Source organism: Megalops cyprinoides, chromosome 17 (assembly GCF_013368585.1).
Source record: "Megalops cyprinoides isolate fMegCyp1 chromosome 17, fMegCyp1.pri, whole genome shotgun sequence".
In the NCBI taxonomy this organism is placed as follows: Eukaryota; Metazoa; Chordata; class Actinopteri; order Elopiformes; family Megalopidae; genus Megalops; species Megalops cyprinoides.
The window spans coordinates 17656529-17678113 of NC_050599.1; the positions used below are offsets into that span (position 1 = coordinate 17656529).

Below are 21585 nucleotides of genomic sequence, written 5' to 3' on the forward strand. Positions count from 1 at the left end.
TATTTGAAAATGGCATAGAGAATATATTACAGTGCGGTCACCCCCCCATGCATACGGCTAGCGGTGTGGACAAATGAGGTGAAATTAGAGCAACAGGAGCCTTCTAAAGCGGCATGCAAGCATTCTTTTAAAACCCCACAAGGCTGAAATTAATCCTGCCTAATTTGTTGTGTGAATACTTCACACTCTAACTGAAAAAAAAAAAAAACAAAACAACACAGTCAAACCCAAGTCACACTGCCAGAGAGCACACAGATACAGTGCAAAGCAGAGGTTGCTGAAAGGGGGCAGGTTGCAGGAGCTAGTTCCAGTCGGGTCAGTTTGCAGGGCAGGTCATGGGTTGGACTCCCTGCAGTTCCAGGGCCTTGTTGAACTGAACCTCCAGCACTTTCGAAGCCTTGGCCAGCTTCAGGTCACGAACGCAGCCCTTGAACGGTGTGCTGATGGTGAGCCCAAACTGCTTCAGGCCCTCTGTAAAGAACATTAAAACTGGGATGACGCACTGATACACTGTCTGGTTTTCATTCATGCTTGTATACATATGCATTTGTGTTACATATGTGGTTATACAGATTCACATAATAATGCAGTTATATATTATTATGCACTTACATGTGAGTGTGCAGTTATATGGGATATTATTATATCCGGTAATATTACATTATGCTGTTACATAGGCTTATTGACGTACCAGGGTAGCCCCCCACATAGACAGGGTCGTTGGTGTCGGCAGAGGTGGACTTGACGTGGGGACTCTCCGCTTCAGACTTCCTGCCGTCTACAATGAGCTCCAGCCTGTGCTTCAGCTTGTGGGCGGTGACAGAGTGCCACTGTCCGTCACAAAGACCTGCCTCTGTGTCCGGCTCGTGTACCGCTGTGACCCGCCCAAGTCCGTTATCCGCATGGAACAGCACCTGTGGGCGGGGCAGGGTGGGGCAAGGTAGGGGGTGTTATTCCATAACAGGAAGCTATACACACCAAAGCCAGCTCCTTCACACCTTCACAAGCTTAAGAACACTGTGTCTGTATTTGGTGATCAGACTCTAATGCACTGAGAGACTGTTTGGACAATATCTTTTTACTTGTGTTCACTGTTTTCAGTGGATCAAGACGTATGAATGTGTGCAGTGGTAAGGCATTAAAGGGTTTGTAGTATAAGGCAGGATTAGTTGTGTAGTGTAACAGATGGTAGGGAATGTTGTGGAAAGGAGGACAGGTTGTACAGTGCAAGGTGTGATAGGGTTTGTAGTGAAGGGTGGAAGGTTGTGCAGTGTAAGGGGCGATGGGGTACATTCTGAGCGTGCTCACTTTGCCATTGTACAGTTCAATTCCCAGCCCGTCCATTTTCTGGCTGCTGATTCCCAGGAGAACCCCGCTGCTCTGGGATGTGCGGAATTCCAGCTGGATGGACATGTCTGAGCCAACTCTGTATGAGCCCACTGGACCCAGACCAGGATCGGAACCAGAAAGACAAGACAGAGTATTGGCCTATGTAGCAATTCTACATGATTATGCAAATGACAACATGCATGGTGTCCAAGAGTTGCTAACGGATGGGGATGACAGCAATAATTTTACAATTTTACAAAGAGTTTCTGTATTCCACTACACTGAGTTTAAGAAATATCTGAATCTGGTTAAACAAACTATACGCTGTTTGATTTAAGATAGAAGAATGGCAAACATTAGAACTAAACTTGGTTTGACTTGAGATAGAATAACCAACACTAAAACTAAACCTGGTTTGATTTGAGATGTAATAATCATTACAACAGACGGGTGCTAGGAAAATCAGACATTATGAACCCCAATGAAGTGCAGCTAACATATGCTATCAATGATTTTTTTTTTGCTATAAGGAGCATAGTTTGCAGACTGGTTCATACAAGTCATGGGTCGAAAACACGTAGTAGCCCATTATGGAGTTAATGAAGCCTCACTCTACTAGCACAATAAACACACATTGCATACATCAGAAAACACCCCACAGTGGACTTTAACAACAAGCGTATTCAGCTTAGAGACAGAATTAAATGGGATTTCTACTAGGTTCAGGATATATCCTTTCATTTACAGCCTTATTAGATCATACCTGCTTTTGCATATCCAGTGCCATTGAAGTATGTCCCTTTCTCTGTGCTGACAAAACAGGACCCTACATTATAGCTGGATGTGGGGTTGTCCAAATCCAACAGGGAGTTGAGCATCTTGAAGTTCCTTATGCAGCCATTGATGCTGTACAGCACCTAATCCACATCAAAACACAAGGGTTAGCAATATACTGCAAATGATTATTACTCTTAGTGTTGCTTCACACAGCCAGGTGACCAGTTATTTTCCTGTTTCAATTTTTTATATTATTTATGCAATGATTAAAATGAGCATTACTTTACATTGCATTATAATCATATAGCAGATGCTATAGCAGATTGCAACTTTCAGCACAAAAGAACAGAAGTGTATCCATTCACGTTGAGCAATACTTACTTCAGCAATAGTTTACATTTGACATATTGGATTTAAGACTCTTAAGTGTCAAAACACACATTTTTTCTAGGAGTAAGAATAAAAATAAAAATTAAAAAAATGTTCTTCCCTGATCAGCAGAAAAGTTAGGGTTATGGTTATTGTTAGGGTTAGAACTATGGTTAGGTTTGTGTTTACTGTTAGCCAGGTGTGTTGTCTTACCGGGCCGATCCTCTTTGTGGTGTAATTAACAGGAAGGCCTCCGATGTAGAGCATCCCAACAACATCGAGAATATCCGCCTTTTTGGGGCTGGTGGTGTGTTTGGAGTAGCGGTTGTCGATAGTCAGGATCCCCCTCTGCTTGTCCCTCAGCACCCGGATCTGAGGGGGAAGAGGAAGAAGACTGTGGTTGCAGTGTCTCACTGTCCATCAGTCACTTTTAGACTTATATGACTTGGAAATTATTTATTTTAATGTAAAAGCACAGGACTGCAGCAGCAATCCAGATTCTTGTCTACAAATTTCCTTAAACATTAAATATTCCCATGTTTTTACGGTGAGTGCCAGGAAAATAAAGGCGACCTCTGACCTTGTGCCACTGTCCATCATTGATAATGCGAGGGACACTGACGGAGGTGTTTCCACTGCCCAGGTCGTAGGCCAGGTGGGCCATGCCCTCCTTCACCTGGATAGTGGCAAAGTCAGCGTGGTTTATTCTGGCCATGTAGAAGACCAGGCCAGACTCCGCCTCTGTCCGCAACTCGAACTCTATGATCAGTCTGCGGGAGGACAAGCAGATAGACAGATGGACAGGGAGACACAGAGACAGACATAGTGACAGTCAAGGAGACACACACACACACACAGAGGCAGTCAATGGATGCATTCTTTGTTACTTTCTCCTTTAAGATATTATGTGACCATGGCTTTCCAGTCAATAAGGGGCTAATGAGCTGCAGACACCTCATTGTAGGATTATTTGTTGTTGTGCAACACCATATTAAAGAGATATGTATATTATATACATGTGTCATTGCACATATGACCAAGTGAACTGATCACGCTGGCTGAGTAATTTTTTTTTGAGATTTGTCATCTGCTCCAAAATTTACATCACAAAAAAATATGATTTCATTTTTGGGTTTGCACAACTCCACTTAAAGCTGCATTCTAGAGTGCCATGCTCTGAGAAGTCAAACTATAGAAGATTCCAGAGGGCATTTTAAAGTTAAGGATCTATTCACAATTGACATTCAACACGCGCGAAGGAGAGAAGCAATATCCCTCACAGACATGAAAGGAAATCTTCCTGTACCTGTTTTTGACCTTTGTGTCATCAAAGGCCATAGCCACATGACTGTTTCTGGAGAGGCCAAATTGCTTCGCCTTCTCTAAGACCACAGGGCTGGCCTCTGCTGCACAGGGAATCTGATGAAGCGCAGGAACAATCTTAATGCAGACTCATAAACATTCACATTAGTGAGACATACGCTCATTACACCCTGCTGAAATTAAACTGCGAGCTATTAAGATGTTATCCGTAACATGATATCTTTTATTCTGTGGAATCATTTTGAAAATGTTTAATTCGTAGACGGCCAAGAATGAGCCTCCTATTAGATGTGTTATTCTCAATGCTGCCTCTGGGTGGTGCTATTAAAAAATACATGAAATTTTTGCTACTTAGAGTCTTGGCTGTCTAACTACTACTGAGGCTTTCTTGAAATAAATCCTTTAGTCTTTTAAAGAGGTATTAGGACAACTGTTTTGTTTTTCAAACAGGTCTTTTACAGCTCTTTAAACATGTATCTTTAGTGTGCATATTCTAAATTTAAGTTGTCATTTTTACCAGTGCAAAGTTAAATGGTCTCTCTTCAAAGAAACTGCACACAGTAATAACCAGGGTTAATACAGATTTTCAGCTCCATTTGAAATGTTAATATCAGGCATCATAAAATATCAAAACACATGCATGGAAATTTAAATTAGTTGCTTATTTGATTAATACATTAATATTCCTTTGAAAAAAAGGTGCTAAAAACTCCTATTTCTAAATGAGCTGATGGCCATAGACCCAAGGTATTTGGCTTGCATGTGAATGAGGAAAAAATAACCACTTTCAAAACTGTCCATGGCAGCCTGGTTTTATAGAAAAAAAAGAAAAATCCAATTGCTGTGGAATAGCAACACCTTGTTTAACTCCCAGACAAGTGTAGATTGGGGTCATTGTACTCTGGGTGGGGGGATGAGGCAGGTGGCACTACACTAGAACTCTCCGACAAAAACTCTCCCTCTTCTGCACTTAACCCACAGCCTACTCATTGCCTACTGGATTAAGAAGGGAAAAAGCACAAAAGGAAGGAGGGAAGCACCGCTGTAAGTGAGGGAAGAGGGTGAGAGGGAAACCCAGGGATGGTTTGGCAGACTGAATGGCATTGCAGGAATCATAGGTAGAGGTACCAGTGTAGAATCCAGGCCAGTTGGCAAGGCAGCGCTAGGAGGCGGAGCAGCAGTATCGGGCACAGCGGCAGTAACGGGCGGAGCAGCGGTATCAGGTGGAGCATCAGTAACAGGCGGAGCAGCAGTAACGGGCGGAGCAATGCTAGCGGGTACGGTGGCACTGATGTCCTACGGAGCAGCAGATACAGCATGAAGTAAAGCAGTAAAAGCAATCCGAGTATGAGGTAACAGAGGAATATCAGGTAGAGTATCAGGTAAAGGAAAGTTAGAGCAGGTAGAAAACACGGTAAAGCAGGTAGCGTGTGAGGTAAAAGAGGTAAAGCGGGTTGACTATGAGGTAAAGTAGATAGAATATTAGGTAAAGTAGGTTAAAACAGGCATTTTGTATAAGGTATAAGGTAAATCACAATTAGATGCAGGTAAGCTAGTTAAAAGCTGTTGAGCTTCTGCATTCAATGCCACTGGTGATACTGGAGCACACAGTCTGCAGTACATATATCATATATAAAAAGGTAACATGGTTTGAAAAGAACTGCTCATTGGAATTCACATATGATCTCTGCAAAGGTCCTTTGGTCCTTACAAAGCAACGATGGAAATGGCTGAAAGGCGAAGCTCGCCGTGCCATTTCCCTTTCCTTCCATCTGTATTGACACAAACACTCATTCATAAAAATGCATCATTAAAATATTACTGATAAACATAACAGACAGAGGTCAACAGTGAAGCTGCCATTAGTGAATGAGGATGACAGGAAGAGAAGAGAAAGAGTGGATACGGATGTGGTGTTCTGAAAGTACAGGACCCCCTCCCTCCCCATTCTACTTAACTGAAGCACAAGCCCATTAAAGCAGACCTAATGGGTTGGAATAAAGGCTCATTACTCATTCTTTATTCCAGTCCCATCTGCCTCAGCTGGAGCATTAGAGGGCAGGAGAGGTGCACGGCTGCGGTCAGCGTGATAGTGGCAGACACAGTCAGAATGTGTGGCGGTCAGAACGTACAGTCACGGGTGCTGGAGGCTGCCGGGTGACCTCTTTGGTCTCTGGAGCAGGTTTGGGCCGGGACACATCCTCCTCTTTCTTCTCCTCAATGTCAGGTTTGAGGGGCAGGGCTGGGGGTGGGGGAGGGGCCAGGTCTGGGCACTGCCCTATTTCTGCATTCTCGAATGACACCGGCTGGGAGAAGTCCGTGGGACTGCAGAAAAGTGCAAATCGAGCAGTTATATGAGACAGTAATTGGTTGGTTACTGATGTACTAATCAGAATTATGGAAATGGTTATCAAAAAGACATTAAATGCATTTAAATTCATTTCAATTCATGGGTCAATTGTGTTCATTCCATTGGAAAAAAGACACAAGACTAATAACAGAGATTTAAATATGTCTGGTCAAACATTGTTTCACATCTGTAAATTGCCCTGGACTGCTTCATATGCTTAGTATATCAATATGATACAATAAAGCTGAAATAAATGGCTTCCAAAATAGTGAAAGAGTGTTGTGAATAATGAGTGACACTGACATGGTGTTGATGACCAGGTTCCAGATGCAGCCATCGAAGGGGATGTTGGTCCTCTGCATGCTGGTCTCCACGTCGGGCGGAATTCCACCAATGAAAAGCCTCTTTATACTCAACGGCAAGTCGCTGGGTAGACTCTGCTCCAGCTTGGGCTCCTCATCCACCTGCACTGTGAAAGCCCTGCACAGAAACATACAAACAGACAATCCTGTACTGTGAAAGCCTTGCACAGAAACACATGAACAGACAATCCTGCACTGTGAATGCAAACACACACACACACACACACACACACACAGACTATCCTGCACTACAAAACTCTTGCAAACACACAGACAACTGTCTAGATGTTGATTTTATAAACACAGGAACAGTCCCTTGCAGGTGACCATTCAGTACAGTGCATATTTTCTCACAGCAGTGCTTTGCTGTAGCAGTGAAGGCCACAGTTTTTCCTTCAATGTGTGAGGGTGTGCGGACGCTCTGGAGAAGGCTCACCCTCCGCCTATCCGCTCGATTCGCAGGGAGTGCTCGCGGCCATCATGGAGGATGCCGTCGTCCGGTTTGCGGATCACCCTGCGAGGGTTTCGACCCCCTGTGAACACCAACACTTCCAAGATGCCCTTATTCAGGAGCACGGACAGGAAAGGCTGCAGTGGGACAGGGGCAGGATTGTGAGAACGGCATTCTCATAAACCCATGGAGGGACACACATGTAGTATCATAGCAGTGGGAATGCTCCAAATGGCAGTAGACAAGGAACCACCACTATGATCTGGAACAGAACCATCACCCTGTGGTCCATCACTGACCACTGTGATGTACTATAAAGCCATCAATGAACACTAATCTGCTATAGACTCATTACTGAACATTGGGATGTGCTATAAAGCCATCAATGAACACTGATCTACTATAGACCCATCACTGAACACTGATCTACTGTAGAGCCATTACTGAACACTGGGATCTCCTATAGAGCAATGATCACACACTGATCTGCTACGGAGCCATTACTGAACACTGTGGTCTGCTACAGTGCCATCGTTGAACATTGATCTGCATGCACTCTGTCTACATTCACACCATCACACCTCCACCTCCGCAGCATTCCACCAGCGCAGTGCTGTGCAGCAGCGAACTGTGACTCATCCCTAATCATGACATTGCACAATTTGCATTTGGCCGGTGTCTGCTGAAACGTCTCTGCTGCTCTGCGATTCTTTGGCACCGGGCCAACAAGTGTAGGCTCTCTTTGGTAGGAGGCCTTCATGCTAAGCCACCGTCCCAATGGGAGCAGATGTAGCCACAGAGAATGTTCAGGTGTCGTGTACCATTTTATTTTTATATATACCATATGCCTGGTCACAGGTCCGGCCAATCTGAATGTATTGTGGCTGCAGATGTGATAATGTCAACAGATGCGGCCCAAAGTGTCGGGTGACCCTGGCCATTGACTTTCCTGCTCTTAGTACCCAACTGGCCTCTGGCTGCCTACCTAGTGGCAGCTGTGGCCTTTTTTCAGTTATAATTAGACAGATTTTTTCCTTGTTTTTTTAATCCACAGTCACAAGTTCAGAAAGTTGAAAATTTCTGTGATCGTATTCGCATTTGCTCATCTGAAAACCAGCATATGGTATTGTACACATAAGCAAGTGACAAATACAAGCTATTTGGTGAATTGATTGTCAGGAAATCAGGTGAATGGAATTATTTTTATTGATAAGTTAAATATATACTTCTTGGAAAAATTTGAGGATACAATCTTTGTTTAATGTATCTTGGAATATATTGCTTTCTTTTTAAAGTGATGCTGTAAAAATTTATTGCCTTACATTTACAAAAGGGGAGGCTTTGAGCCCATGTTCTGCAAGGCTGCGGTCTTATCTGGGTTTCCTTTAAGGCTGAACATTCGAAAGCCTGAGCCTTCCTACAATCACATTACAGTGACGTTTACAAGCACTCTTGTTCTGATTGAATTCAGAGCAATCAATTCAGCAAGATTATCAGCACACCTTTTCCCTGCACGGAATTGCAGAATCACATGCGCAGACAGGAAGTGTAGTCAGGAGCCGAGGAGCACATTCCTCGTCATTCTGCAAGTCAGATTCAACACGTACTCCTGCTCCCCTGCGCAAATTGGCGAAATGAATGACAGGGACACCGAAATGAGGTACCGAACTGTCTTCACTTGAAATGACATCCACTTAATTTATGGGCGATAATGATTTTCAAAGGTGACGGTCTGGACCTTTCCCCAGGGTTATCGCAAATTGGATACGATCCATCATCGCGGTGTTGTATAATCTATTTTTACTGAAGGCACTTCCAGATGAATGTTAGAGGTTAAATCCACTATCATTTGCTCAGCCTGTGGATCTAATTGATGTGATGCCCTACAGCACTCTGGAGACCTGGGACAGCAGGAGATGAAGGCAGCGCTAACAGAGATGTAAAAAGTCAGATTTTAATTAAAATGATCACAAAACCCACAGCCTTCTCCTTCAGAAATAATGATCAGCTTTGTTTGCTACGGGGCGATGGCAATTTTTTTGATGAGAGTACGATTGCTTTTCTTTTATAGTTCTCATATAAAATAAGACATCTCACAGATACCAGTTGATTATAAATGTGCTCTGTGTGGTTTCTAACCCACAATTACACAGCGCTCTTGATTCAATTAAACCAATCACAAAACATAACTACAGATTGCTGTATTTTATTTCAACTAAGAGAGGCTTAGAAATGGCAGGTGTGTATAATGGAAGAAGGGAATTTCGAGGTTGTTATACAGGTGTGTAAGGCGGGGCATGTGACAGCAGAGAGGGTTGTGTATGTGTGTGTGTGTGTGTGTGTGTGTGTGTGTGTGTGTGGGGGGGGGGTCAGCTCACCTCTCCTGTCTGCCTTCGCTTCCTTCTGGGGGGCGCTGGGATGCCCCCGCTTCCAAAAAGGATGATGCCTTTGTCACTCTTGGTGCTGAAGGACAGCGTTATCTCCGTTCCCACATCGAAAGACATGGGCTTCAGCTCCATGTAGCCCGGTTTGGGGAAACTCACGGTATGAAGGTTCTGTGGGAAAATGAACCAGGCTTGATGTCACATAACTGACACATCTTGTGTTGGCGCCCAGACTAAGGTAGCTTACATTGGTCACATGACTGAAGTAGTCTGTGGAGGTCACATGAGGGGAAGATAGGGAGACAGAGACTGCCTCGCTCTTTTTCTAAAGGTTACTCTGAGTTTTCCATTGTCTTACTGTTTTATTACTCTCATCGTAGGGATTTTGAATAAGCTTTGAGTATTTGTTGAGTATTTGTTATATGAACTAGTCCCTTTCTTCTTTTTTCTTTCTTTCTTCTCATATCAACTGGTCTCTTGCGTTCTGTTTATTAAACTAAAATGTAAGTATCCTCCTTCGTGTCCATTCTCTGTTTTCTCATATTCTTTTTCTTCTGCCCTCTCCTTCATGCATACCAACATTGCTTTTCTAAACAAGTCTCTTTTCACTCGTGTCTTGCTTTCTTTTTCAAAGATTAAGCAAAGTCCTAGCTGAGGTAGGTATTCTCTTGGAGCACCTGCATCTATAAATAAGTAAAGCTGTAGAGCAGGAAACAGGAAGATGAAAGAGAAAGGGTGATGATGACACATGATCAGCTCACCTCTATAGAACAGCCTTTAGTGAGGCCCGTGTAGTCTGAGCTGCTTAGCAAATTGTACGGTGTTCTGGAGACTTCTATATCTTTCATGCAGCCAGCATACTTCTTCAGAGTCACCTCAGGTCTAAAATTGAGCAGGACAAAAAATTTTGACTTGCTTAGTTTTTAGCTGATTTTTTTTACAAAGTAGATTGAAAAAGTGCTTTTAATTATAATAGATAATAGCCGTGTCACATGGCAGCCACAAAAAATAGTTTGTCTGACAAACTTGGCGGTAAAACATGCAATACAAATAAAAAAGGGCAACAACAACTAACATTAAATGAAAAAGAAGAGAGGTTAAACTGGCCTTCAGAATACATTTCAAAATAATTGCTCTAAAGGTGTCTGGATTCTCAATTTATCAGCTGTTTCATCTCCTCATGGTAAAAGAATGAGCTCTCAGTCTAACTGAAATGCCTTGTGTCATTAAATTTGAGAGCCAAATTTGATCAAGTGTTCATTTCATTAATTTCGGAGATAATGAGCAAGAAACTAAACGTAACACCTGCCTAAATGCGTTACTCAAAGTTAAGAACAAAGCATCATGCTTAGACTGAGTAAAGGGCCAAGTCATCTTCATTTTTGGTTCTGCAGACCAGAGCAAATTGCATTAAAGCTCCTAGTGGTAGTGCAGCATTTTGAGCTTCTAATCGTGTGCTTAAACTAAATGCGCTTATCAAGCCTTCAGGGTGCTCCAGTTTTGCCAGGTGCTGAGGTAATCTACATACAAAAAAATATGCAAAATGCATGCAAAAAGTAATATATGCATTAATGTGTGTTTTACCTGGCTTTGATACTGTAAGGATAAGAGATAAGTATTAATCCTTATCATCATAACACAAAACTTAACAAAAGCTTAACACAGTTTTACATTACATGGGCAAGTTTAATCCACAGGCTAGGAAGAGTCAAAACTGATCCATTTTTAAATCAATTAATAATGTTAAAATTGAAGCTGCTACATGGTAATAACTCATATGGATTCCTTAAAAATACACTTTTTCAACTGAAACTGCTGTGCTGGAATTCACTTCAGAGGTATTACGTAGGCCATATGAGTATGATTTGATTGACTAGAAATATGAGCCAGCCAGTCCACAGTGTTCTGGTTCAGAGTTCACATTTTTGTAGTGAATGCACTGTACAGACCAGCAGATGTAAATACAGGAGAACTCAGCGCAGCATGTACTGTCTTTTTGCTTTCTTTTAATACAATTCAACACATTATCTTAGCAGCAATTGCATTTCGGCTTTTAGTTTCCAAGGCCTCCTAGTTATCAGAAGTTCAGTGAGTAGAACTCAAGGACTCAGTAACGTTTCTTCCTCAAACACTGCAATGTTGAAGGACTGTAGGACAGTGACAGCAGCAAGAAAAAAAGAGTCTATTGATTCTTACAAATGTGACAGTAATATGGTAGAGCTAGGGAAGAGAGGAGCTGAAGAAATCCTTTCCATTACAAGTTTCCAATTAAGTCAGTTTTCCAGGAAAGTACAAAGGCTCATGAAGGAAAAAGTGAAAAATAGCCCTGGCATTTGTAAAAGTCAGGCCTAATGTTGTGATAAAAACAGACATATACCTGTGAAGACTGCCCTGGGGGATTTCCTGCTGAACAGTGCAAAATGTCATCTGAAATGAGGCTGATTCCCTGAGACAAGGCATGGTGCATAGGCTGTGTGCTTTTTAAATATCCTCATGCAATAAGTGCTGCCTGGGGAAAAAACAGCCCTTCTCAGCTCAACATGACAGGCCCTGCGCTTCACCTGAAGTTTCGAATAGTAGGCAGACCGCCGAAATAGATCCTCTCATCTTCCTTGAGGTTGAGCCCCGTGCTGGGTCCCTGCGATGTCACCACCATCTTCTCCTCCTCATTGCTGTCAATGTCCAGTATGGTCACTGTAGCTGTGATTAAGAGGGGGGGCAGGGATATAAATAAATGACTTGGTAAGAATGGGTGAAACCCTCTAAAGCTGTGGGATAAAGGTGTGATTACATTACCTTCATTTTTCATTCTGGTCATGGTGAAGGACTTCCATCTGCCATCGTTGTGCCGCTTGCTGCTAGTGACCGACCCTGTGCCCGAGCCCAGGTCAAAGCTGACTTTCACATGGCCGTCACTGAACTCTGTACTCATAAAGTCCTTCTGTCTCAGTGAGAGGTAGAGAGGGGAGAGAGAGAGGGAGAGAAAGACAGAGGTAGAAAGAGGCAGACAGAGAGAGAGAGAGAGAGGGGGAGAGAGAGAGTACTTGAATCCTTGAGAGAGAGACATTCAACAGTAGACTAAGCCTACTTACAAGGCACCCAGAGTAGCTCTTTTAAAATTACAACAATTAATTTTACTGTCATCATTTAACAGTTATGTCTAATTGGACCTTGAAATTAATTTTGAGTACATGTCCATTAAAAGCTATGAGAAGGAAAATTAATTTCAAGCCAGGTGTACTAAACTCATGCAAAAGTGATCAAGGGCAGCCTTTGTAGCCCTTTCCAGATCTGCTATCTACTAATATCACCTAAACAGGCTAGTTGCAGCCTGAGACAAGCTTATCCAGATTATATAAAGAACAACATCATTCTGATTACCAAGCCTGGGACACATCAAACCTCTCCCTTTGTAATATCTTGATCTAATCTATTTCTGTATCTGAAAATGAGCATTGTTGGTAGCAGAGCATCATCGAAAGTAAGCATTGTTACCATATCCTTTGTGGTCAGGTACATGAGGAGTGCATTGGTGGAGAAGGTGCGGAACTTGAACATGACGGTGGACACGTTGGGGTTCCAGCGCGTCGGGCGGCTCACGGCTGCGTACCCCTCCCCGTCGAAATGGACAGTCCCCTCGGCGTCGGATGGCTGCGGGCTGGGCAGGACACACACAGGAGAGGAAAATTCAGGTTTATTTTGAGCATCCAGGTGAATGTTTCCCTTTTGGATCATACAATGAGGAAGTAAAAGCCGAAGCCGTGGAGAGTATTTAGTGGGTATACCTCACAACACAGCCTTTGCAGTCCCCTTCCCTCTCCCTGTAGTTCCACAGCCCGATGGGTTTGTTGTCCAGGTACGTCTCTCCCATGCAGCCAGTAAAGGTGGTCGTTTTGACCGCATCGGCTTTCTACAGTTATCAAATCAAGTGCATTAATCATCAGAATCCATCATTTTAATACACATATACCACACAAATGCGTGCTTCAAAACCCACTTTCACAGTGCCCAGTATGCCGCCGACGAACAGGTAGGCATTCTGGTCCACATCAAGAATGGTATATGCAGTGGGTGACGTGGCACTGGTGGATGTGGGCATGATGCCAGCCTTCGGACCCTCCAATGGATGGACGGAGATGGTGCCGTTGATACCAATCCTGTGAGTGAGCGGTAAAGAATTCAACCAAACGTTCAGCGCAGGGGTCACATACTGAACACAAGCTCTTGGTGGGGTGAACATTTTTCTATTGGTGATAATCAATGATTGTGCTTGCAGCTATGACATCATTTATGAAGGCGTGCATTGATTACAGAAGCAGACATAAGAGTCTTTCATTCTGTGTCAGGTGATCTTCACAGCAGCTGCAGCCACGCCCCCTCACCGTGAGGCCTCGATCCGGTGCCAGTTCCCGTCATTGATGGCCAGGTCTGGGTATTCCACACGGCCCACCCCGGAGCCCACGTCCCACAGGAAGTTCACCTTTCCTTTGCGCATCTCTATCGCCAGGAAGTCGATCTGGGACGAATGAGTGAATGAGATGCAGGGAGCCGTGTGCGTAATTGGCAGCATTACTGAGGCATTACCGGTCCCCTCCCAGAGCCCTGGCTGGGAGCGCACAGGCACCGCAGACAGTGGAGGACCTCCGAGCAAAGAGGGCATTCAAACCCGCGTGCAGAGGACTGAAGAAAAACATGTGAGGCAAGGAGAGCAAAAGGATTCTAATTTCCCAGGGGAAATCAGTGATAAAGCCGAATGAAATTGCCTCATTCGAGCACGCTGTTAATTGCCGTGGTTACCATACATAAAGAAATATTATATCTCTTCTTAAGGGGATTGCATATTTAAGCAATAATCTTTTATTATTTTCTGTCTGAATTTGATATCATTAGCACATGTCACATCTGTTTAAGAAATTGTGGTTTGGGAGAACAATTTCTAATTAATTGAGCTGCATCAGATATACAAGAAAATAAATGATAATGTGCATTGTTTTACATAGATATGCAAAGTCATGTGAAATACTATTCCCTCATATTGATGTTGACTTTAATTGGGCCTTTTAAAACACAGACAAAAACACAGTAAAACTGAAAGTACAACAAGGTCAGTTTCAGCATAGATTTTTTTTTTCCAAAATAAGGAATATGGTGTTTGGAGTGCGCACATAAACCTGAACCTTCAGACCTCCCTCGCTCCACACTCACGTATCTGGCGCTGCCCAGGTAGAAGAGCAGGTTGTCGGGGTGGGTGGTCTTCACATTCAGGATGATGGTGTTGTACTGACCCTTCTTGATCTCGGGGCGGTATGAGCGGATGCAGTCACCCCCGGATGAGACCGACACTTTAATCTAGGTGTCAGAAAATGCCACTGAATCAGGAGCAAGCACTCTTTCACAGGCAAAAGAATGCAATTTCACCAACAACAGACTGACTTTGAAAAGAACTACTCCACTCTCAGACCCTACTCTACCCTTCAATCTTAAAGAGGCTGATGAACCTTGAGGCAGACTCTCTGTCAAAAGCAAAGACATCTCTCCTTCAAGCCTGTCAGCCTCTTCAGACATTTACCTGAGATTTACTGATGAATAATCATAAGGAGTCAAATGTAAGATTTATGGAAATAGCTAAATCTTCTGTGAACCAGGCTGACTCAACTGAACGCTAAAGCACGATGAATCAGGATTTAGGGGAAGGTGCTGTGTAGCATAGCAAGTAAGGAGTAACGCTCGTAACTGAAAGGCTGCTGGTTCAATTCCCCACTGGGGTACTGCTGTTGTACCCGTGGGCAAAGTACTTAACCTACATTTGCCTCAGTAAATATCCAGCTATATAAATGGATAACCTGTCAAAAAACTATAACCTATGTTACAGATGCTATAAGAAGAGCTAAATGACAGTAATGTAATGTAATGTGCTGCAGCTCTGTACATTGGTTCCCAGTATTTGGATCTATTGTGATGATAATGGTGGGAGAACAGAAGAGAAAGTGTCTCACTGAGTTGGCCTGCTTCCGCGCCTGGTTGATCAACTCCTTAATCTGCGAAATGTTCTTCTTCAGATTATCCTGGAACTCTCTGATTGGTTTGATCTTTTCTAGGAGCCTATCAGCTTCATCCTCAAGGTCTTTCACTTTGGCCCCAGCAGCGTGGACTAAATATTCACCAAACAAAAGGAGACAGAAAATGACTGGGGGTAATGGGACTGTTGCAGCAGGACTCTGCCATTCACGCCGTTGGTCGTAAGAGGAACAATAAAAGAGCGGCATCTCAACAAATCGTTTAAGGGTATTTAACATGAATAGAAGGAGAGCTGTTATTAAAAACTATGATAAATTAATTACTCGAAATGCATCCATAATTAGCATAATCTTTGTAAGCGCACATTAGAATAACAGGCTTAGTTAAGCTTTCAAAGGACAGCTATAATCCTGTTGAAGTAAAACAAAGGCGTAAATACAGCAGAGAAAACAAAGAGAGCTTTCATTGCTTTCAGTTGTGGCTCATGCATCACCATGCAGAAGCACAGGAGCACAGGAAATGGACAGGACACATAGGTAAAAAATGGATACATACTTATTGCTGACGATGTGGGAAAAAAATGGTGAACAGAGAGACAAGATAAAACAATAAGGTAAGGTAAAGCTCAGAAAACACGTAATGTATGAAGCACAAATACTTATGCATGTAATCTTCAATAATTTCATAGGTGAAATAAAACTAATTCAGCTTCATATGTGGCTACCATAGTTATGGTACATAGATTATTTCACACGTCGAAACGTTTTGAGCAAAACTGGCAAGTGCCACACGCCACCTGTAACCTGAGGTAAGTGGTGGCACAAATGAATAGGAATATGTCTACCATGATCAAGGAAGACAAGGAACAGATGCCTGGCACTTACTGTTTTTGTCAGGATCCTGGATGATGTTGTTGGCCTTGTGCACGTCGTCCTCCAGCTGGCTGTAGTTCCTTTGGAGACCCATCAGGTTCACATTCAGGTCCTTGATTCTGGCCAGCACGTCGGTGGCTGTGTCATTGGCATCTTTCGCCCTCTCTTTGGCCGCTTGCAGCCTTGCGCTTGTGTCTGAATAGGAAGCAGTTTGCCAATGAGTGGGACTGCGCTATTGGGATCTGAGGGTGCTGGAAACAGTGAAACCGGCTCTGGCCTGGACTGATTGTGGACTGCCCTCAACCTGTGCCAAATGAGCATGCCCAACACAAAGTATTGCTTCCTGTGGCAGCTGGAACCTCCTGCCCCAAAGTCAGACAGAACCATGCCTGCGTTTGCCCTCTCTCACTGCATATAAGGCAGCTCCCAACCCCACAATGCTGCATCCACAGGAATGGATTGTTACTGCCCCCAACACATATAGTACTCCTGAAATACTGTACTAGAGTGCCTTTGAAAGCCTTTCTGTTTAAGGGTCAGGTTTACCGTTCGGGATCGCTCGCAGCTTTCCGAGTGTGTCGTTGAGGGCCTTCTGTAAATCCTTCTTCCTCATCCCTGCAGCTTTAACCCTGGCCTGCAGGCCTCCCAACTGCTCGCCATTCTCTGAAACACAAACCATCCCTCAGAGCTACTGGGGCAAGGCCAGTTGTGTGCGCTGCATTTTGAAGTTTAAAGGACCTTGAAAAGTACATTGCTGTCAGTGATTTTTGTGCATCGGTAGTTCTATTAAAAAAAAAAAAAAACAGAACTGAATTTACCTTTAACCTCATTGTTTAACTTCATGGCTTCATTCCACAGCCGGAAGCTCTTCTGTAGAGAGTTTTTGGCATGATCCTTTAAAGAGCCCCTTGGGGTGGATGTCTGCACAACAAGCACACAAGCACGTTGACCCATGTAGCAGACACACAGGGAGGGACCCAGCACACAGCAATTTGGCACAGAAGTAAGGGTACTGGGCTTGTACCCAGAATATGCAGGTTCAACACTGCCGCTACAGCTCTTTGTGAGGCTCCTAACATGAACTGCTCCCATAACCACCTGGCTGTGAAAGCTGTCTATGTCACCCTGGGTATGAGGGTCTGCTCAGTGAATAACTAATAATAACGTGCACAGCTGAGTAAGTGCACACACGTCCTGTCCTATGATGTCTGGCAATGTCCTCTAGGTCATTCAGAGGTAACAGACAAGGATATTTTGTGGTGCAACTAGGTTAGTAATGACTGGTTGACATATCTGACTTTCCTTTTAAATGAATGCGTCACTTCTTGTGGGTAAAGGGCCACAAATACAGAAAACAAGTGAATATTAATAAACGTATTCTTTTTTGCTTTGTAGTTCACCGCTTTGAATTTTTAGTGCTGAATTACACTCTGAAAAACAAACTCCACAGGAAAGAGTGAACTTTGACAGAGGGCAGAAGATGTTGCTGAAAAAGTTAGGTCTGTGCAGCAGTTAATAAAGAAAGACCAAAGGAGGTGGACTAATGCTACTAAAAAGACAGAACAGGAAGTACAGTAAAGCTACAAAATAGCACAGTAAGTACTTTTAAAAAGACAGCACAGAGATTCTGATCTCTGAAGCATGATAAATGGACGTGAAAAGGGAGATAACAGCTCACCAGCTGAACAGCCTCTGCCCCACGTGTCTTTGCCTGTCTGGCCAACCTTTCCGCCTCTTCAATGAAGTCCTTGATGTTGCTGTAGGCGTTGAATGCTGCCGTGGCGTTAAAGGACAGGTTTTTTGCATCTGCAAGGATGCTGTGAGTGGGGATGAAGTGAGTTAGTTCTGAAGGACTTCAAAAGCTGCCTTCAGCACAATGTGTACACATCCTAAGCCGCTCTCCCACAGATTACTGTCAAAATATTCTTGTGTCCAAAGGCTTTCTTCAGTTTCCTCCATAAACTTTATGTATTGCTATTACATGAAAAAATTAAACAACACCTATAAGGATATGTTTGTACCACCTGTATAATGACAGCAAGCCTATGTTATTAAACAGTGTAATGAGAAGAAAGTGGTTCTGGCATTTATTAATCTGTCTTCAAAGGGCTATTTACAAGTTAACACTTTCATTTTTACATTTTTCCATAAAAACTGAAAATGAATTTTCATCTTAAATTACAGAAACCTGTTATTTGATCTTGTTTAGGTAAACTAGTGTTCGCAGAAGACAGCCCTGCAAGGCCAACCAATGAAACTTGCAAGTCCCGGAAAGCCCTATCAGAGCATGCTCCCAGTCGACACTGAGCTGTGATCTACCTGTCGAGGATGGCGGAGGACTCGTTTAGCTGGGCGGCATGGCTCTCAGCCTGCAGTAGCAGGTCGGGGAGGGTCTTGTCCATCAGACCTTTGGCCAGGCGGCTCACCTTGTAGTCCAGCTGATCGTGCAGGGGACCCAGCTCACGCTCCATCTCCTCCAGGTCCTGCACAGACAGAGTGTCACTCTCAAACATCAGAGGGAGGTGAATAAGCAGTTTCCATGGCTACTCTGACCTGTGGCTGGCAGAGCCCACCTGAACAGTCATCTACATTTGCTTATATTACCTTGAGATGCAGTTAGCTATGGAAAGATGTAGCTCTTTTGTACCCTCCAGTGCAACTGTGAACCAGCTAGCTAAAAAGCAGAACCTTGTCATCTTCAGCTAGCTAGCTAGGTACAAAAATGATCCCATTTGACAGACATTGATATCTTATGACATCTTTCTGTGATTAAAACATGCATTTATCTTTTCAGATACACCCTAAGCACCCTACGTCTATACACATCTTACCTCTAGCTCCTGATTGATGTTGTCTGAGAGGAGGTTTGCTTCAGCGAGGATGCGTTCTCCATCTGCGAGGATGTCTTCTGTTCCTTTCTTCCCTTGTTTCACAGCGTCCCTTTTTCTCTGTGAGACAAAACAGTAAACGTTACGCCATCGGCCGTTTTCAAACCTATATCACAGCAATCCATCTGATAGTTACCAGTCAGCATGAAACCTTTCAAGGACAGGTGCAAATTGAATGCTATTTTGTTACAACAAAAACCAATGTAAAATGTACTTAACATTCATAAGCTAAATGTAAAGGTCTGGCATTACCAGTTTTCAGGTTAGGAAACACTTTCAATACATATTATTAACAATCTGTGATCCAAAGCATCAGTGTTATGTGTCATGTTAGTCACAGAATCCACTGCAGTGAGTATGACCAAGCTGAGTGCCCGGTCCAATGGGCCTTAAGCATGCTGGACACCATCTGCAGGGCTGAGGCCTGACCTCCAGGTTACTCATATTGCGGTGGTTGAGCGCTGACAAAGCATTGGTCTCCCGAATTTTTCCCTGCGCATCTTTCAGCAGGGCTTGTGCATCGTCCAGCTTGCTCTTGTAGTCGCCCATCTTGCTGGTCACTTCCTGCTTCAGGTCTTCAGTGGCCTGGTGTGGGTCTCCAAAGAGACGCTTGACTCTTTGGTAAAGGGCATCAGCAGCACTAAAAAAACATACGCGTTATCTCAGCTATTTTTGACAAGGAAGACATTTTTTATGACACAGGGTATACACTGGGTGAAGAACATACGTTGGACCCACAATGTTAGTTGGAAACCACCACTAGATGGCGCTGTTTATTCTTGTACAAGCCAGTGACGCCGTATGCAGGGAATGCATTACCAAACTAATTTGATGAGGAAAAAATAATATCCCTCTCACCCACCTCAGGCAACTTTTAATTAGTTCATTAAGATTTTACATATGAAAAGAAAACTTTCTTCATTTTGTCTGGATTCGCTCAACCACAAAATGGTGCTGTGAGAATGGCACTGGGGGTCTTTAAGGGACAAACACAGACTCCAGACACATTACAGAGTACACTAACATGGACTGTGTTTCAAATTGTTTGTTTCTCCTATTAACAACTGAGTTCAAATACTGTTGTTTTTTTACTTCCAGTACTGCCTGTGTAATACATACAGCCCATAGCCCTAATATAGATTGGTGCTACCGTAACAATGCTGTGTACCTATGGTTTTCCCTCACTGCTTGGTGTCTCATGGACGGAAAGAGGGAATGGCTCCAACCTTAGCTCCTCCTCTGAGATCTGCTTCTTTCCTCCGAGCTGCCGCTTGCGAAGTTCTGCCATCATGGCCTCGATCTCTCGGTGCATGTCGTTCAGGCTTTTCTCCGGAGCTCCTTTTCGGATTCCCAGAGTCCTGTTCAGATCCTCAGCTTTGTCTCTAAGAGCTGGATGGGGGTGGGGTGGGAGGGGGGGGGGGCATTGACAGAGGCTGAAGTGAGCGGATTTCTGCTGTATCCTGAGCATTTGTGTGACGGAGCAATGAAGAGTGGCACTTTTGGCCAATGGGGTCACTGTAGCTGCCAGATTACTGCCCTTAACTGTCACACAAGGCTTGGCAACCATAGCATAGACAGGAAAAAACCCCCACAAAACAGCTTGTCATTTATAGCAGTGTTTGATGTACACTTCTGAAGCCTTGTCAGGGAGCTATCTACAGGACACATTCATTTTGTCTAGGATTTTGGCACACAATGAAGAAGATCACTTTGATTGTGCTCCGGTTATAAAAAGCACTCTATAAACATGAAGCAAAGATAGAGGCTGGGACTGATACACATGTGTCTGCTCTCTGGGCACATGTAGAGAGAATCAGATCCGTTTCACAATGCTCACTGCCTTGCCAAACTGCCCAAGAGACAGTTAACTGGGAAGTGTGGCGAACATGCCGTTGCTTTCAGTGAAGTCGTCCCGTACTTCTAAGCTTGGCTTTCTGCGCAATTCACGCACAGAAGCGGCGAACTGCGATTAGATGAGCTCAAAGAGTATCAGAACAAAGTGGAGCACAACAAAAGGCAAAATATGGTGCTTCCCATTCAGCGCTGCTTCCTTTAGGGTTGACTCAAAGAAATTCTAATTCTGCACGGCAGACTGAGGTACTTTAATCAAATTAATTTAGCCTTTGAAATCAAAACCTAATCAGTTCAAAAGCATGCTAATTTAAATATAAACTATCAAATTAGAACGAAAGTATAATTAGATGCATTTCTTACATTCCCGAGGAGTTCAGATATAACTGTTTAATCTGATTACAAAGAGAAAATATATACCGGTGCCTAACTAGGCAGCCCAGATGGAAATAATTTCATACTGAGTTTCAAAGGCAATTAAACACTTTAAGGTGGGTTTAATCATCATATCCAAACCAGTTTAGAATGTTTTAAAAAATCTGCAGCCATAGAAAAACATTCAAACAGACTCCCTACGGATTTCACTCAAAGTCACCGTGAGTGGATGTTAA

The 21585-nt window shown here is 43.5% G+C and overlaps 1 protein-coding gene across 6 annotated transcripts in view; it reads right to left on the reverse strand.

Annotated features, from left to right (window-relative positions):
- Positions 1 to 21585, reverse strand: part of lama2 (laminin, alpha 2) — a 102239-nt gene continuing 80654 nt past the window's right edge. For 3 of the 6 annotated variants that reach the window (XM_036549514.1, XM_036549512.1, XM_036549509.1), the window contains 30 exons: positions 20350 to 20512; positions 19553 to 19763; positions 19067 to 19183; positions 18555 to 18718; positions 17914 to 18052; positions 17054 to 17156; positions 16782 to 16898; positions 16248 to 16430; positions 15919 to 15924; positions 15342 to 15496; positions 14551 to 14694; positions 13728 to 13861; positions 13343 to 13502; positions 13131 to 13255; positions 12841 to 13003; positions 12142 to 12286; positions 11907 to 12045; positions 10930 to 10941; positions 10107 to 10227; positions 9340 to 9516; positions 6947 to 7098; positions 6452 to 6628; positions 5931 to 6123; positions 3782 to 3894; positions 3056 to 3245; positions 2689 to 2847; positions 2093 to 2246; positions 1309 to 1439; positions 692 to 914; positions 1 to 471 (listed from right to left, as the gene is read on the reverse strand). In XM_036549514.1, coding sequence (XP_036405407.1) covers positions 317 to 471; positions 692 to 914; positions 1309 to 1439; positions 2093 to 2246; positions 2689 to 2847; positions 3056 to 3245; positions 3782 to 3894; positions 5931 to 6123; positions 6452 to 6628; positions 6947 to 7098; positions 9340 to 9516; positions 10107 to 10227; positions 10930 to 10941; positions 11907 to 12045; positions 12142 to 12286; positions 12841 to 13003; positions 13131 to 13255; positions 13343 to 13502; positions 13728 to 13861; positions 14551 to 14694; positions 15342 to 15496; positions 15919 to 15924; positions 16248 to 16430; positions 16782 to 16898; positions 17054 to 17156; positions 17914 to 18052; positions 18555 to 18718; positions 19067 to 19183; positions 19553 to 19763; positions 20350 to 20512 — 4325 coding nt within the window. In that variant the 3' untranslated portion in view covers positions 1 to 316. Of the gene's footprint in view, positions 472 to 691; positions 915 to 1308; positions 1440 to 2092; positions 2247 to 2688; positions 2848 to 3055; positions 3246 to 3781; positions 3895 to 4693; positions 5095 to 5930; positions 6124 to 6451; positions 6629 to 6946; positions 7099 to 9339; positions 9517 to 10106; positions 10228 to 10929; positions 10942 to 11906; positions 12046 to 12141; positions 12287 to 12840; positions 13004 to 13130; positions 13256 to 13342; positions 13503 to 13727; positions 13862 to 14550; positions 14695 to 15341; positions 15497 to 15918; positions 15925 to 16247; positions 16431 to 16781; positions 16899 to 17053; positions 17157 to 17913; positions 18053 to 18554; positions 18719 to 19066; positions 19184 to 19552; positions 19764 to 20349; positions 20513 to 21585 lie in introns of those variants that run through there. The other 3 variants (XM_036549511.1, XM_036549510.1, XM_036549513.1) reach the window with 3 other exon arrangements.